The 18,310-nt window shown below is 34.3% G+C and overlaps 1 protein-coding gene across 1 annotated transcript in view; it reads right to left on the reverse strand.

Moving 5' to 3' along the window:
• LOC130899764 (protein sickie) overlaps window positions 1-18,310 on the reverse strand; it is a 551,159-nt gene that overhangs the window by 408,894 nt on the left and 123,955 nt on the right. The window contains exon 3 of the mRNA XM_057809948.1: window positions 6,909-7,026. Within this exon, the coding sequence (XP_057665931.1) occupies window positions 6,909-7,026 (118 nt within the window). The remainder of the gene's footprint in view (window positions 1-6,908; window positions 7,027-18,310) is intronic.

Below are 18,310 nucleotides of genomic sequence, written 5' to 3' on the forward strand. Positions count from 1 at the left end.
TTTTTTTATGAGGGAAAATTTAAGTGAACAACGTGCCACTGTGAAATTTTGTTTTCTACTTAGTAAAAACGCTGCTGAAATTGTTTTAATGTTGAAAACTGCTTGCAAAGATGATGCTATGGGGAAAACTCAAGTGTGTGAGTAGTTTTCTAGATTTAAAAATGGCGACATGTCGATTGATGACAAAACTCACTCTAGACGCCCATCAACTGCCCGAAATTACATATTAGGTTAAAAATAACATGGTTCCGCTGCCCTACGCACCTTACTCGCCTGACCTGGCTCCCTTTGACTTTTTCTTGTTTCCACTCATGAAAAGAGGCATGAAAGGACGGCGATTTGAAAACATTGAAGATATCAAGAAAAGAACGAGACAGGAGCTTGCAGCCATCTCTAAAGATGAGTTCGTTCAAACAATGTTACGAGCAGTGGAAGCACCGCTGGGACAAATATATTACTTGTAATGGAGAGTATTTGGAAGGGGATAAGGTTGTTTCGTAAATATTCGTAAATATATAGCATTTAAAAAATAATTCCGGTTATTTTTGGGTACCCCCTTGTACACCGCTGTCTGTGGCCCTCTTAACGATGAAAATTTTTTTCAGTTTAACGTGCCTCGACAGCGCTGGTCATTGGCACCCAATAGCAATTTTATGATACATAAGTTAAATAAAGAACTGTTACAAAATCTATTACAATACGTAAATTATTTATTTTTTCTCATACAGCTTGGCGGCTTTAAGGCACTCTTATGATTTGCTTCATTCCCGTCGGGCAGTTAAGTGTCTCCTTGAGGTTGGTTTTCATATCAAACTGTTGATATAAGGTAGAGTATTCTCTGCAGTTGGTGAGGATGTGCTTAACAGACACAGGAACGTGACAACTTTGGCAGACAAGACTACTTCCTGACGACATCAAATAGCCGCGAGTAAGTTTTGTGGGGTTGATGTGGAGTCTTCTTTTTGTCACAGCTCCTCTCCTATTCAAAAAGTTGAGGGAACGGTGAAAAGTAGATGGGTGGATGAAAATTTTATTGGTTACTATTCGACTAATATACTGCGCTTCATCTGATGATTCATCGTTTTAATTGATTGAACACAAACAATTCTGCAGTTGGATTCTGCATAGTTCAATATTTTCTAAATAAAAATAAGAAGCAGCAGAATGACAATAACAAAGGCTTCTATGCATTTTTGAAAGGTTAGAACAAGAAGAATTGTTACGAGTGTTAAATAACGTCAATAAGGATTGAGAAATGTTCATTCGAATGCGCTAATAGTCCAAAATAAGCGAACGCGTTACCCAATGCTTAGTTAGTTTACGCAGTGAGGGATATGCATTCTTTTAGTCTTAGCTTAACTCTTAAGAGGCTCAACACACTTTCAACATTGGAACGTATTCAAAATCACTATTGCTTTGAAGATTTCTTACAATCTCCTATAGCGTTGTTGAAACGAAAAGAAACACTCTGTATATGAGATATTTGAACAAAATTTCCGGAAGTCGTGATAAGATCACCCCTTTAGAAATGAAAAACGATATTAAAGGAGAAAAATAATTGACCGTCACGTCGAATAGAATGAAGAAAAACTAATAGTTAAATTTACACATTCTGTTTGTTGAGAGGAGTGGGCGGTGTTTCTAAACCCTATTAGGATGAATACATAGATGTAATTACAAAATAAGGCGCGGACTTACGGGCAGAAGTGTAGGCATATGTGAAATAAGCATGAATAAAGAATGTCATTATGGGTGGTTACTAGTCGTAGGTAAATGCAATGTCTTCAAGTGGGATCTCTATGGTTAACTAATGGGGTTCTATAGTTCGGCGGCTGCAACTATGATTGGGCTAATGTTTCTATTGTACATATACCTAATGTTTAATAATAATGAACTAAAAAACTGGTAACCAGTAGATATCTAGATGCGGTTATTTGCATTGTCTTCATGAAGCAGCCGCAAAAGTCTACATAAAGGGTGTTGCAAAGACAGGTGACTCCGTCTCTTGGATAGATAGAAAACTTGAAAATAAAGGAAAACTGGTAAGCATTAGATATCTCGATGCGGTTATTTGCATTGTCTTCATGAAGCAGCCGCAATAGTCTACATAAAGGGTGATTCAAAGACAGGTGACTCCGTTTCTTGGATAGTCAATGTCAGTTCAATCTTGAGCTTCATAGAAATTATCTTCTTCTTCTTCAACGTATTGTAGGCCTTAGTAGTTTCCAACTTTTCATCCTTGAGATGTTGATGTCCATGAATCCATACATCTTTTTGGGGGTCTTTCTAAAGGTCGTCGTGTCCCTGGTTTACAGTACAGTGCGCTTTTTGCCAATCTTCCTCTGGTCATCCGGTCCACGTGTTCGTTCCAAGCCCTTCTACGTTTATTTCTTTTATCTCTTATGTCTGTGTTTCTCTTTCTGTCTCTTTTGTGTATACGCATATGTTTCATTTCTGTTGTTCGAATGATGTTTTTAGTTCTTTTGTTGTCCGCTCTTGTTTCTATAGTATATGTCAATATGGGTCTAGCGCAGGTTTTGTATATTTTAACTCTTTCCCTTTTGTTCATACTTATTCCCATTATTCCAGATAATGTCCCGAAGTGCGCCTGATATTCGGCTGGCTTTGTTTGCTTGTCCTTTAACTTCATTTATTCTGTTCTGATCTGCGCTGATTTGTATGCCTAGGTAGTCAAGTGACATTGCCTGTTATATGGTTTTATTTCCTAGGGCGAGTTGCTCCTCATTGGTTCTTTAGAAATGAAAAAGGTTTTAGTTTTTGTGTAGAATGAATTTTAGGAGCTGCTGTCAGTCGTCTTTGCTCTCTGCCACAATTACAGCGTCATAGGCATAACAGATTACTTTTATTTTCATTTTTTAGATAGAAATTATAAAATTTGAATTCAATCCATATCATACATTCAATCTATAATATAAATATTATGAAAATTTTTGCTTTGGAGGAGAATAGCGTTGACCAAACAGATTAAACGTGTATATTTTCAAGTACAGGTATATTATAGAGAGTTGCGGATTTACAAAGGGACAGACCATTGAATTCCTTGGAATTGGTGTGTAAATTGGACTTGGACAATAGAGGAATAAGTCCTGTCACTATGAGCAGGGCTAGAGTAAAATTTCAACAGCTTCTCTTGTTCTTACGAAAAAGATTGTGGCAACAGGTGCTGATGCCGACGGAATGGGCTTGACTACACAACCGCATGTAAGCATTGTAATAACAATCAAAAAATAATTTCCAATCTGACAGAGGACAGTTACAAGGATGAAGAGAAGGAAGAGGAAAAAGAAAAAGAGTTCGAAAATTTTTGAATGAATACATCATATTTGAAAATACGACAATTTACTACATGCAAATAAAAAGAAAATATTGTAAACATATAATGTTTACTCAGCATGCTAGAAAACCTTCGAAAAACGAGTTTCGAGCGATTTTTCCTGGTTTCCAATTTTCAAATTTCCATTTATTGTACCAGACCAGTTTTTCCGATTTCTTTCATATCTTCCTTGGACTATTTCGGTCGTCATGGTTTACTTCTCCCGTCGTGTAATTCCAGGTTCCTCCACGGATTTTAGAGAAAAATAGAAATATTCTACTTAAAGATACAAAGACTCTATATTGAAACGATTCTTCTAATATTTAAGGAAGATCTGTCCTTTTGTTCAATATTGGACAATAGTGATATAACAACAAACCACAAGGAAACAAGGAGTAGACTATACCAGAATATTTACACCGACTTTAAAAGCAAATCAGTGACTTCGGTAGAATGATATGATAAATGTTCAAAAACTGAAAGCTATAAAAGAATCACGCTGAGATCATTAACATTCGAAACCGATGTCAACTTTAGTGCTAAGGGTCTTGTATTGATCTGTAATGACAGTAAAAGATATGAAGATTCAGAACTAATATGAATAATCTTATATAGGTTATCTGGTTAATTATACGGGCTTGGAAAGACAGCTCATGGGATTGACAACGAGGTGGAGAAGAAGTGAAAACAATAAGGTAAACTTTGACCCCGGTATGATTTCTTCTAAATAGATAGAACAGAAATAAAAATAAAGAACAAGCAAAACAAGATGAAAAGCGCTGATAAGTCTCAAGAAGGAAACATCAAAAAAAGCGGGACGTGCTTACTAAGCAGACTCTTGAAATAACTACAATGTATTTTCTTTTTTCATGGCAATTTTAAGACCGTAAAATTTATAAATAAATAAATGTACTTAGAGGGATATTATCATCTATTTAGATGTGCATCTTTTTAAATTGATCAGAGAAATATGAGCAAAAATTTGTTGACAACAAAATGAAATGAGGGGGAAATTTTTCATATGAACATTGTTTATATTTCTTGGCAAATTAATACATCTATTACACAAAATTGCAATCAAATTTGTAATGTTATTGATCACATTTTTAGTTAAGAGGTTTTCATGAAATTATTCTTTTTATGAGCTCAATAAACAGGAAAATATTCACTTTGTACCATTTTCCAATAATATACAGTATGTCTCAGACCCTGACGTTCGGAAAGTCAGTCGGAAATTTTCGTAAAATCGCTGTAATGGCCTAGTGGTTCGTCTACATGTTTGTCTGTAGCTTCACATCAGTTTGTGATTGTGTATTTATTGTAGTTTTTGAATTATTTTAATTTTGGTCTGTGAGTCCCGGTGCCTCGGTTCACATTTTTATTTTTACATCAGGCTTTTTTTATTTTTCTACGGTAAGCTAGGATAAATGGCATTTATTTTGTATAATAATTAAATAATAGTTCTTCTGTTTAGCAGCAATGTATAATTATGAGAAAGAGCAGGAACAACTTCGTAAATTGTGGGCTGAAGCTCATTCAGAGCAAGGGCCGATCTCGAAGCCGGATGACGATGAAAAGGAGTTGGCTTTTGAAGAGAGCTCAGTAGAGTCCCGAAGTACCGATAGTGAATCAGAGCAAGAGTGCGATGATAGCAGTGATGACAATATACCTGTTGCAAAATTAACGAGAGGCCCAAATTTTGTTGGTAAAGATGGAACCACGCGATAGAAAAAACGTTGTCCAAACAAAACAGTAAGAACTTGGAAGGAGAATATCATCGTGCAATTATCAGGCGTCAGAAACTGTGGAAAAAATACCAAAATAGCTACAAAATGTTGGTCACTATTTTTCACTGATGAAATGCTTAGCATTATAGGCAGCTACAAAAAGAATTCTCAAGTAGGAAACATCAAGAAAAGCGGGACGTGCTTACTAAGCAGACTCTTAAAATCTGCTCAATCGCCACAGAACATATGTTCATTACTCTAACCAATGGAAGTACTGACTAAACACAAGAATGACAAAAGACTTAATCGATCTTCTTGTTAAGAATTTCTTCTCTTAATCATGTATATCATTTTAATACAATGTTAGGATACAAACAAAGTTTCTGTATAAGTTTAATGACCTTCAGTGGGTGAACGGTGACATTTGCCCATTTTTTTTTTGTCAAGCTATGTGACCATGGCTACCACATAGAATTATTTCCAGCTATATAATATGCCACAAAAGTAATTGAACGAATAATAATACTTTGCAATCAATATATAATAGAATTTTGCTTAAGGGCTTTGGTTAGAGTTCGAGACAAACCCATTTCCCACAGTAACTTATTTATTCGATTGCCAAATAGAAACGTCCAAAGTAGCTGAAATTTCTTGTAGAATCTTTCAAAGTATGTATATAGAAATATATTTCTCAACATTTATCAATGAGTGCTGACATCTTCATTGAGATTTAACTCTGAATTTCCGAACAAATTGAATAACTTAAGAACATCAAAACCTAGGTACATAAAACCTCATTCAAACTTGATCTAATTTCTCGTGGATATGAGAAAAAAATTTTTAAATTTGTCCTATTTGACCTATAAATAATAATTGTTTTTTATAATAAAGTGAAGTTTTTCTCAAAATCTGTGTACGAGTGATGGTTAAGCTCCGTAACTAAATTACTTCCATTGTTGAATATTTATCGAAATGTGGGTTATATTTGACGCCACAGCACGATGATTTCATCTCAAACTTTTATGGATTTAATTCACCTCCAGTGGCGCAATGGCATTGTAATGCAAATTTTGCGGAAAAAAATATGTGAATAGCACTCCGTATACGATAGGACGGGGATATGTAAACATTGTCGGTATACTAGGATAAAAAACGAGGTATTATCATAAACGTATGAAGATTTGATACGCGCTTTCAGCTTTAAAATAACGGCGACTCTCCAATCGGGGTATAGTTTAAAAGTTTTAATTGGATTTTTAATGGTGTTTTCCATTGAATGTTTCCAACATATTGATAAACATAGTTTTGGTTTGGAAATATTCGATGATCAGACAGTTGAAGGAAGTGAACTAATTGCAATAGAATTTGGATTTTATGCGACTGTCTCCTGTTTCATTCGATGACATAACATAAGTCATTTTGGGATACCGCCATATGTCTTAAGGGACGAATAGTGTTTATTTGAATCAGAATTATTATAAGTACTGGTGCTTAATTTTTTTGTGCCAAAGATATCCATTTAAATGAAAACATCGTTCGAAACTTTCAATTCCCCATGCACAATATAATTTTTGTTTACCACGTCAATATGGCTGATGTTTCAAATCACGTTACTCGAAACGACCTATAAGAAAGTTATGAATATTATATTGGTCAATATTTTGTGACAAGATATTAAAAGAATTGAAGAAGTGTCTTTGCAATGTTTTTAAGTACAGTTAATATGACCAAGTTCAACGATCTAATAGTGACTATACTCTATTTGTTAAGTACACTGAGATACTTTTCCATCATTAATTCCATCACTATTTTTATGAGATACCTGAGCTTTTGAAAATTTAACTTACTGACTGACTCGATGACTTCAGCCAAAAGAACTCCATCACTGCAATCGGACGCCAACGAGCTAACTCGTTTTTTACTTTTCGCTTTTTCAAGATAATGATTCGCCCAATCTGAGTAAATCTGTAACAGAAAAAATAATATTGAAAACAGTTATTATTCAGGGAAGGTTGTACGCCTAGAAATGTACTTATGAATCTTTTGTAGATTGTAAATTAGAAAATATACATTCAAGTGAACTATATTATAGCTATCAATAATTGGATTGTTTTTTTCTTTCTTTGGAATTCTACCAATGTAATTTAAAATTTTAAAGTCTTAATAAGAGTAGCTCTAGCTGATATATCAGAAGCCTTTCATAATACTGCGGGAGAAAATTGAAACAAATATGTCTTGAAAAAATTATTTTTCAGTTTGTATGCCTCCCACTAGAGGGCGGAGCTGCAAGATTTCTTTTCAGTTACTTTTTATTTTATTTAATTTTTTATATTATTTACATCACCCTACCGCACAAGGGCCAATTAAAAGGTGGGACAGAAATACATAAACTGGACAATTGAAGTTGTAAAATACAAATAAGCAATGGTACATTTACATGAAGTGTGAATAATATACACGCAAAAATACAAAAAAAGTAAGTATAACAATTCTAGAATTTCACGAGAATTCTTCCAAATACGAATAATGAGAAAGTTCAGAATTAGTTAAGGGCTCAATATTTTAAAATGCAAAAGAATGCACAATCACTTGTAGATTGAAATCAAATCGATATCATCTTTTCCCGCATTTCGCAATAATTTGAGGGCATATTTACTGGAATGCGCCTTCTACTCTGTAAACGACTTCTACTCCAATAATAATATTTAATTCCGGGCATGCTGCATACTAGTTTAATTTTGCTATTGACTTGTATACTAATTAATACCTAATTACCTCTAATTTAATCATTCATTGTGGTTTTCTTTTATATATTGAATTTTATTTTATTGGTATCTTTAATTTTTTAATTTGGTTATTTTTATGTTTGTTTTTCAGTTTTTACAAGTTTTTGTCTACAAATTGTAACAATTTTTTGATAATAAAGCATTTCTCTTTCACTCTCCGTCTCTCTCTCTCTCTAAATCATTGCAGGTGCTTATCCATGTAGTCGACATAGACCGGACCTCTAGAACCTTAAGAAATGCAAAAGAAACTTTTCTAAATTTCGAGAACTCCGCAAAGAATGTGGGAATACAAATCAATGCGAATCAGACAAAGCTCATAGCTGTGACGAAAAAGTATGCTAGAGCTAATTTAGCTTGAATGTCAACAAACGAAATTCCAGATTTTTAAAGAGCTCCAAACTCAAATATCAACCTTCATTATTTTCAAAACTCACGGTTTAAGTATAATTTACTATAGATTCCAGATTATATGAAAATGCAACGATTTATTTTTCAACCAGTTACATAATTTTGAGGGTTACAAGTATAGAACATGTATCCAGCTCGATGGCATAACCTGTCATCCAAAGAAAATTTATCCGAGGTCAAAGAAATGTTCCCTAAACAAATTGATCTAGCGCAGAATATTCCATAGCCTCCCTGCAGCCCATATCTATCTCCAGTTGATTTCTTTTTAGAGATTCACTTAGAGTATTCGAGAATGTACAGAGAAGAATACTCCCTTTGGATATTCCACATTTTAAGTTGTTTTATTTTTTCATGGGAATTTTAAGAGCGTTATATTTTTAGGCCATCTCATAAATAAATAAACGTACTTTGAGGAATATTGTCATCTGCATCTTTCATTCAAATATTAGTTTTTCATTAGTTTATAGGGACAGTGCTTAGATACTTTTAAATCGATGTGAGAAATATAAGCAGAAAGTTGTTGGCAACGAAGTGAAATGAGGGGAAATTTTCCATATAGGGTAAGTCCGGGAGAGTTGGCTCCGATTTTTTTAAAATGAGATAAAATCAAAATCAAAACGAATATTTAAACGCAAAATATGTATTACATATAAGAACCAATAAAACATTAGATTATAAACTAGTTTTAAAGAAAAGGCAAACAAGTAATGAAAAAAAAATTTTTCTCTTTAATACTGTCTGGACCAACACATACTATGGGCTAGTTGGCCCAAGGATATAGGGTGAGTTGACCCAACAGAAATGTGTATTTCTACTTCCTTTTCTTTGATAAGTTTTTACCACAAAGGTCACATAGGTTCAAATATTTCGAACAACTTTCGTGAAACCATCTCTGGCAGTGTAGACATTGAATCCAATCATCGGCTTTCGTGGTCACATTATATTTTTCACCACATCCAAGGTATTCTGTTGCATCATCTTCGTCCGGACTATCATCAGACTGAGTCACTAACCCATCTAATGCATCAGTATCATCGTCTGTTGATTCATCTTCAATTTTTTGATTTTTTCTTTTATTCTTTTTTTCATGCAGAGCCTTCCTCTTTGATGTTTTTCTCTGATCTTCTTCTTTCTTCTGTTTAAAAGCAGATCTTTTTTTTTCAATGTGACTTGGGGATGTTAAAACGGCTGCCACTTGCTCTGCCTTCTTTCGTACTTTCTGAATGCTAGCTGATGAGGAGCTGGGCACCGGAAAGAATTTGTTAAGAAGTGTTTCGGGAGTGTTTTTATCGGTATTTATCAGCTCAGGTTCAGGTTCTGACTCTAAGGCTGAAGTAGAGGGCATTCTATCGTCTTTTGTTTGAGTGGTATTATTAGATTCAGTAGCGTAAACTAAAAGGTAAAAAATTAGTTTAAAGAGAGGTCTCTAAATTTACACTAACCTGCAGAAGTATTGGGATCTAATTTTTCATCTTCAGAATCCAAGTAGGCATACTCTGGTATAGCACCAGGATTAAATGGGCAGATTCCTGTAGATTTAAAAGCCGACACAGCGTTATCAACAGTTGCTGCTTTTGACCACGCCTCCGACAACAATTGACCAAATTGCATACGAGAAATTTTCCTACCAGGATTTGCTTTTACAAATGTATTGCAAGCTTTATTCCAGAAGGCTTTCAGGCTTTTAAAGAAACACCTGTCCAAGGGTTGAAGGAACTGAGTAGTATGACCAGGTAGACAGAACAGAATAACATTATGTTCATCGGCATTTCCAGCATTGGAATATGCCGAATGGCATGACCATCCAGTAAAAGTAGAATTTTTCCGTCTGGTTTACGTGGAACAAAATGTTCTTTTAACCAGGTAAACATCAAATCCGTATTAATATAAGCGGATTTGTCGTTCATGTAAACCACAGAACCCGGAGGCATACCATCCTCAAACTCGGTTTTTTTATTTTTGCCCTTAAAAATGCAAGCTGGTGGTATGTAAAAACCTTCTGCATTACAACATGAGATTACTGTAATTGTTTCTCCCTTTTCTGATGATGTTATTGCGGCAACGTTTTTTGAGCCTTTCTGAGCAATAACATAACCTGGCTTATTATTAAGTTGGAGACCCGTCTCATCCATATTAAATATATGACCAGGCTTGTTTACTAAACCGGCCTCCATTAATGTTATTTCTAACAGATTAAAGTACGCCGAGACCTTTTCTTTATTCATACCGTTGCATCGAGCTAGTGATACACCCTCAGCTTTTCTAACACTCAAGTCTGGATGTCGTTGTAAAAACATATGTAACCAGTCATAACCAGCAAGTTTACTGTCTCTATTAAAAGGGTGTTTAATTTCAAGCTGATCTGCCAGGTGAAACGCCATTGCTCTGACATTTTCACGAGTTGGCGCAAATCCGTGTTTTTGTAACTTTTGTATATGAAACCTAATTTTTAATTCATTCTGGATGCCAAGGATACAAGGCGGTCCAAGAGTTCTTTTGATAAAGTCATTATTTTTAAGTCGCCTTCTAAGTGTTGTTGAAAGTGCGACATGCTTCTCTCAAGCCCATCACACCGTTTTTAACTGCTTCTGCAGCCCGGAGTAGGTTGGCTTCAGTCCATTTTCCCTTTTGCACTGTCCCTTTTCTAATATATTTTGTTGGCATGATTCTAAAATCTGCAATAAATTATAAGCACTGTAATAAGTACCTACACACTTCGGGATAGATGGCCCGTGAGCCAACTAACCCGAATGTCCATTGGGCCATCTGTCCCAAATGCATGGGAGTGATGGCCCACTTTATATCTCGCATGTGCTAGGATATAAAGAAACTTTCGTCATCTTAACATAACCTCAAATAATCCCAAACTTAAAATTTGCCATAAATAAGTCCGAAAAAAACTATGTTGGAGTTAACAATTATTCTTAAAACGGACCTTAATTATTTTTAAGGCATGCAAAATAAAATTTTTGTAATAACTTACCCAAAAACTCACTAAATTTATTCAAAAATGGAGCACGGTATGCACGACATGAATATTAGAAGGTGGCTAAAGTAACGCTAAACGTAAAGTTAAAATTTGCGGAAATATTGGAATGGGTCATCTTACACGTTGGGCCATCTGTCCCGGACTTACCCTAACCTATGCTTGTATTTCTTGGCAAATTGATACATCTATTACACAAAATTGCAATAAAATTTGTCATGTTATGAATCACGTTTTTGCTTAACGGATTTTCATAACATTAGACTTTTTATGAGCTCAATAAAAAGGAAAATATTCACCATTTTCCAATAACATACAGTGTGACTCATTTAAATAGTACCTACCGATGTAAACATTTTATTGATAACTAAATTCTGAATGTTTATTTGATTATTCAATAGTGATTTGTTTATAAAAATTAGAATTATATCTACTGGATGTATAATTTTTCCCAATAGCTAAGATCAAAATTGAACAAAATAATATTCATCGATAAACAAATTAGTACAACTAGCTTCAGTTTAAAATATTCCAAAGCTAACAAATTAAAATAAAAGTCCTGTTCCAGAAGATGTTAGTATTATTTCTCAATAATTTTTAGTATAATTTCCTAGTGAAACTTCTTCCAATTGAACCAGCATTAATAATAATAAAAGCCCTGCATTGCATGTATGATGATACATACACTGCGACCCAAAGGATCTATTTTGTCCCCTTTTCATGCTGCGATACTGGAGAACCCAGTGTATACAGCTGATCCATTAATATCACTCCTTTTCGAAAGCCCAGAATGTGGAATGGCTGTAGGTACCAGAGATCTTCGTCTTCTATTCCTAACGCTGGTGTAGTCATAGAAGATGTGTAGTTTCTCACATTTCGAGGGAATGTGGATAGAGGTTTCGTCCTCTGTGCAACACAATCTGCACGTCACATTATTTGCTAAGTCTAGCTTCTTCAGGTTTCAATTAAGGCGACAATGCTCCAACAGGACTCTTTATTAGTATTCGTAAATTGTTTCTGCTTAGGTTAATACATTCAGCAGATCTTCTTTGGTTATATTTGTTATGTGAAAAGAATTTTAATAAACAAAAAAGTCATAAACAGAATTAGAAGATAGTTTTTAGGAGTACTCGCAGATTATGAACTTTGTCTTATGCCATTTGGCATATTAGTCTCTTCAGATTTATCCATTCTGACATTCGAGTTTTTGAAAAATTAATTTGTTATCAACCACCCACTCCTTTCGAGAAATTAAATGAAAGCTCCAAATTGAATCGAATTCTTCCTCTACCTTCATATTCGTTATCTTTATGGATTTCCTTTTGTTTTAAGCAAATTCTATATGATAGTTTACATATAAATACGTATTTCCTATTGATAAGGGGAACAGAAAGAATAGAATAGAACATTCCGGTTTGGATATTTTTAAAAAGTATAGATTCAGTTTTCTATAGGATAAGCTTCTTTTGTTCAAATCTGTTCACTCGTTCCTTCTTCCGTAATTTCCATCTGTGTTTCCCCTTTCCTTCTCCATTTTATCGTTTTCCCCCCAGTTCTACAGCTACCAGATTGGAATTTCAACCACACCTAATCAACCTAACCAGTACACCTCAAACAAACAAATTCAACTGAATTCCAACAACTGGGAATTCAGTTGAGGGCTGTACACATCCCGGATTTCCATAGATAGGTCCCAGTCTTATCTTTAATATATAAATAAAATGATAAAAAATAAAAATTATTTTTAATTCATAACTGCTTTTTTTCTTTGCGCTCTTTTGGATACGTAATTATTGCGAATGTATTATTTTTTCAATAAATTTATTTAATTCTGGAACTTTTTTTATTGTACTTAGCAATAAATATTAATTTGAATAATCGTGTCCGGGGATAGTTTTAGTTTGTTCAGTCTTTATTTTTAATTCAATTCATAAGGTGTTTCCAGCTTTTCCGCATTTTTAATTACTTGTTAACGTCTTTTGTTATTTATCTACTCAACTGAGGCCGCATACCACTTCCTGAGGAAGAGTTTCTTAGCCGGGAAATAAGGTTATAACTTTTATAACCTCAAAATTTGAGAGATGAATTTAAAAAACCTTTATTTTACACAGAAATTTGATTTTTGTAAAAGTATAACTAGAGTTATGAGGCGAATCAGCACAATTTATTTCACCGTCTCGTTCTCTAGAGCTCTTTATGCCCTTTCTAACATCAAAGCATTGAGGTTTTGATTCTTCTTTTATCTATTATCTCTATTCTCTAAAGACTTTCCCTTTCTGTCTCTTTCTTTAGTTGTTTTAACTACTACTTTTATTTCACTGTTCATTATAATATTATGCTCTCATCTCAGTTGTTATACCTTCATTTTTAATCTTCCCCTATTTGTTTTTTATAGAATATTGTCTTTTTTAGAGTTTAATATATTTAATGAGCTTTTTGATCTGCTCACTATCTCTATACCTGTTTTCATCTTCTCAGAAAATGATTACCAATCATTCTTATTTGGTTATTTCACTCATTCTTTGCCTTTTAATTACTAAATCTCCTTTATTCACTTTTGTTTGTTTCCTACAATCATTTTGCATGTTTTTAATTTTTTCAGATCGTCGGTTGTTTCTATCCTTCGTTCTAATTTTTATTCCATTTTCTCAAATGTATCTGCTACTATTAATATATCGTCTGCAGAATTTGTATATCTTCACCGATTCCAGCTTACTGTAGCTAATTATTGTTTTCAGCGTATGGTTCTTCCCTTTTATCGTTTTATCACCTGTCTCTCGGTCTATTTGGAATTCTTCTCTCACGTTATTATATAGTCCTTTTGATATTTCTAGTATTTTTGAAGGATTTCTATTTTCCTCATACTATTCCATACCATTTTTCTGTCCTATTGAGCCGAATGCTGCTTCTCATATCTGCCCTATTTCCCTTTCTATTGAACTCCTTCATATGTATATAAGCTATCTATTATTTGTTGTAGCACAACGCCGACTGGCGCCTGAATATCAACAATGGCGGAGTGTGAAGTTCGAGAGATTCGCAGTCGGAGGTTGCAAAAAAATGGCCTTCGTAGAATATTTCCAATTTCCTCGTGACATTCAGTAATTGAAACAAAATATTATCCCTGAAAACTTATTGTCCAGCTTCAAGTGTAACTACTCTGTCAAATAACTGAGATCTCAGCCTATACTGTGAAGCAAGGGGTCTGAGAGTGGGGATCACGTTTGTTTGTATGCGCAAAAAAGTTGCGCATACTGTACGTACGGTTGTGAAAAATTGTGATAAAATATTGCGATCTCGTAGAAGACTTGCTATTTTAGAAAAAATGGAGCAAACGCTTACTGTTTGGATTGAAGATATGAACAAAAAAGATGCTCTAATGAGTCAACATATCATATGTGCTAAAGCGTTTTTTTATATGGCAATAAGGTGAAAGCTCTTCTGCTTTATCTTTCGTTATCAGCAATTGCTGGTTTAAGAAGTGAAAAAAAAAAGATTTAATTTGCATAACATTCGTATAGCTGGCGAAGCAGCAAGCGCAGATACAGCAACTATGTCTGAGTTTCCTACCCAGCTATACAATCTTCCCTCGCATCTAAAATGAATCTTATTTCAGTGGCAACAAAACCTTTAATCACAAGTAATACGGTAGTCGATATAATTTAGGCAAAAAATTTGCATTGAAACAAAAAACTGCAGCGTCAAAATGAATTTATTGAAAGAAATTACAGAAAGGATTTGAAAAAAGTTCACTGTGATTATTCAAATTGAAGCTCATCTTGATCAATGCATTTACGGCAATGTTTCTCAATGGAGAAGTAGGTCCGGAGAAGCAGGTCCGGCGAAGCATGTCAATCTGTCCGGAAGAGTTTCCAATTCTTCTTCAATTGGAATCTGGAACTTGCATCGATTAATCATTTATAAAACGACGAGCACATCTTATCATAACACAGACAAAAGTATCTGAAGCCCGAATATGCTTGGTTTTAATCTTTTCTGACAGCGTTGCTAGACTTTCAAGCGTTGTCGAACTTATTCCGATTTTATACCCACCTCTGTATATATTTTATGGTAAAAAATCATGCCTTTATGATTCCAAACGCTAATTTAATTTTTTTTAAAATCGTCTTTTATTCTAATACATTGGCACTGTAAAGTACAATTTGAATCCCAGAGTATGATAGGTTATGACTTAAACTTCCAAAAAAATTGTTTCATCAAAATCAAATAAATTTTATAATTAAATTTTCCATTTGTGGTAAAAGTGCGGCCTCCTTAAATGGTTTCCACTTATTTCGTTAATTTGACCACCCGGAACATTTAAATTCTATTCATAAAGGCGACGATTATTATATGCTCCACTGAAATCTGATATTCGTCTTGCTGCTTCACAGGAAATCGTGATATTCCTGAAGGATATAGTAGCGTAAATAGCTATTGTAATCCGGGACTTTGTCATTACATTACATTTAAAATCCTCTGGTATAACCGACTGGGAAGGAAATTAGGTGATTTTCTCCACTTCAATGGAAGGGGATATTTTCATTTTCCATTCGTTGTATACTACTGAGGGTACAAGATCACAGAGATTGGAGAATATCTAGCGGATTTAAATTTTACTTTGTTATTTCGTAATGGGAAAAGAAAATAATGGAATTCAATTGTTGTAACTGCAATAGAGTAATATTAAAATGAATAAATGTTTCTATATTGATGAGCACTGATAAAAGGGGGGCAAAAAGTTTCACATAAATTTTATTAGAATTTTGATTACCGGGAAATATCGGCTTCGATGCCAGTTTGATGTTTATGTTTCTAGTAAAACATTACGGAACTTAGAAGACACAATTATGGACCGATTTATAGTATTCCAACAATATCTCTTCTGTGGTTACTACTGGGAAGGTTAGAAGAGATCATTTGGTTCCGAAAGTTCTTCTCAGCTGTTTACAGTTCTTTGCTGACACCACTCGAATCCCACTTTAACAATATTTATTAATTAATTTTTGCTGTTGGCGATGTCATTATTTTCTACATATTTATTAGTTCGCTTTTTGAATAGGTTGTTGTGATTCGGCCCCCAAAGGCAACTTCTCTTCAAATACATAATATAGTATTATTTTGCCATGGAACTAACCTAGACGTGTTGAAAAATTTGCAGAAGTCATTCCTTATTCTTTTTGCCTCTACTGTAGAATTGCCTATGGTTCTTTGAAGTTGTGCCATCTCTTGAATGTCTTGCTTCCATGACCAAGGGTCCACAGCACCTGTTACAATATCGTCTCTGTCAATATCCTGAGGTTGCAAATACTTGGCTCTGATAATTGAGCACAAGTAGTTGTGCACAAGGCAACATGCCATTACAATTTTCACAGCTTTTGGTGGTTCAAATTAAATGGCATTTTGAAATATTTCTAATCTCTTCATCAATATACCAAATGCATTTTCAACAACTCTTCTGTCTCGGGAGAGCCTATAGTTGAAAATCCTTTTCTCGTTCGTCAAAACAGCTCTGTTGTAGGGCTTCATGAATTGAGGGAGAGGTTGGAATGCTTCATCTCCAATGAAGACGTACGTAAATTTTTCATAAGAAGTGTCTGATAACTAACGAGGATCAGGCATGTCAAGCTGGTTCTGAGACAACTTGCGCCAAAATAATGTATTCTTCAACAAACCACCATTTGCGCAATCATCATAAATTTATAATTTGCATCAATAATTGCCATAAGCACAATGCTGAAAGAACCTTTGTAATTGTAATAGTAGAACCCAGTATGGCGAGATTTTGAATTGATATGTCGCTCCCCACTCAGTTGGGGAAATTCCACTGTTCTTAGAATTCCTGATCAACCGGTCCCCATCCATCCTGCGATTTTGGAACCAAGAAGTGAGACAAAAACGAAACTTGCATTATAACCTTTACATGAAGGATTAACACTTACTCTAGACAGGAATTTAATTATAAAATTGCTGTTGTGCCTAAATTACACCATGCCGGGGAGCCGCACAGTTTTTTCAAACCCTTGACTGCCCTCCGACAGAAAAACCGACCGGAAAAATTCCGTGCGGCTCTGTAACGCATGGTGTTATTTAGGCTTATAGTAATTAAGTTTCTAAGCTTTCATTCACTGTATTTTATTTTTTGTTACAACAACCGACTCCGGATGAAGACTCGCAATCACAACAATAGAGTAGCCTAACAATTAATAAACGTTTCTACATTGATGAGCACTGTGAAAATTCTGATAAATGGGGGACAGAAAGTTTTAAATAAATTTTATCAGAATTTTTATTACCGGGAAATATTGACGTCGACGTCTTTTTGATGTTCACGTTACTAGTAAAATATTACGGAGCTCAGAAGACATAATTATGGACCGATATATATTATTCCAACTGGATCTCTTTTGTGGTTACTACTGGAAAGGTTTGGGTCCAAAAGTTGTTTTCAGCTGCTTACAGTTAATTGCTGGTAACAGCCGAATCCCACTTCAACAATTTTTATTGATGTTAAAGTAGACACTTATAAAAAACAGAAACAAAGACCAAAGAAAAACTGGACAGATAAAATAAAGATGGTAGGAATAAAACGAGGAATGAGATGGCAGAAAATAAAGGCAGAAGAACTGGATTGAAAAGAATAGAAACAGTTATGTAGAAGGGATAATAACAAGCCACAAAAGTTTTAAACTAAAATAGAATATCACGAACAAAAGTTATATCGATATGAAGTGAGTACTTCAAGTTTGGAAATGGTTCTAGTTATTTAAGTATCTCGAAATGAAAGGAAAAAACTTTGAATTCACTCAATAAACAATTAAATGACGAATCAAAGTGAAAAAAAATCAAATAATTTTTGAAACATGTTATTCCTCTTTTTCAGATTACAACATTTAGTTTAGAAAATTTAGTTTGTCCCCTACCAAAATAGAGACAAACATGAAAAATTTACAGTATCGAAAGCCTTTGACATGAAAAGACAACACGTCAGAAAGCAGAATAGCACACAGTTTTTACTGCGTCTCTTACACTGTTCTCCCCAATAGCAAACTACCAAAATAAGACTAAC

Source organism: Diorhabda carinulata, chromosome 11, assembly GCF_026250575.1.
Source record: "Diorhabda carinulata isolate Delta chromosome 11, icDioCari1.1, whole genome shotgun sequence".
In the NCBI taxonomy this organism is placed as follows: domain Eukaryota; kingdom Metazoa; phylum Arthropoda; class Insecta; order Coleoptera; family Chrysomelidae; genus Diorhabda; species Diorhabda carinulata.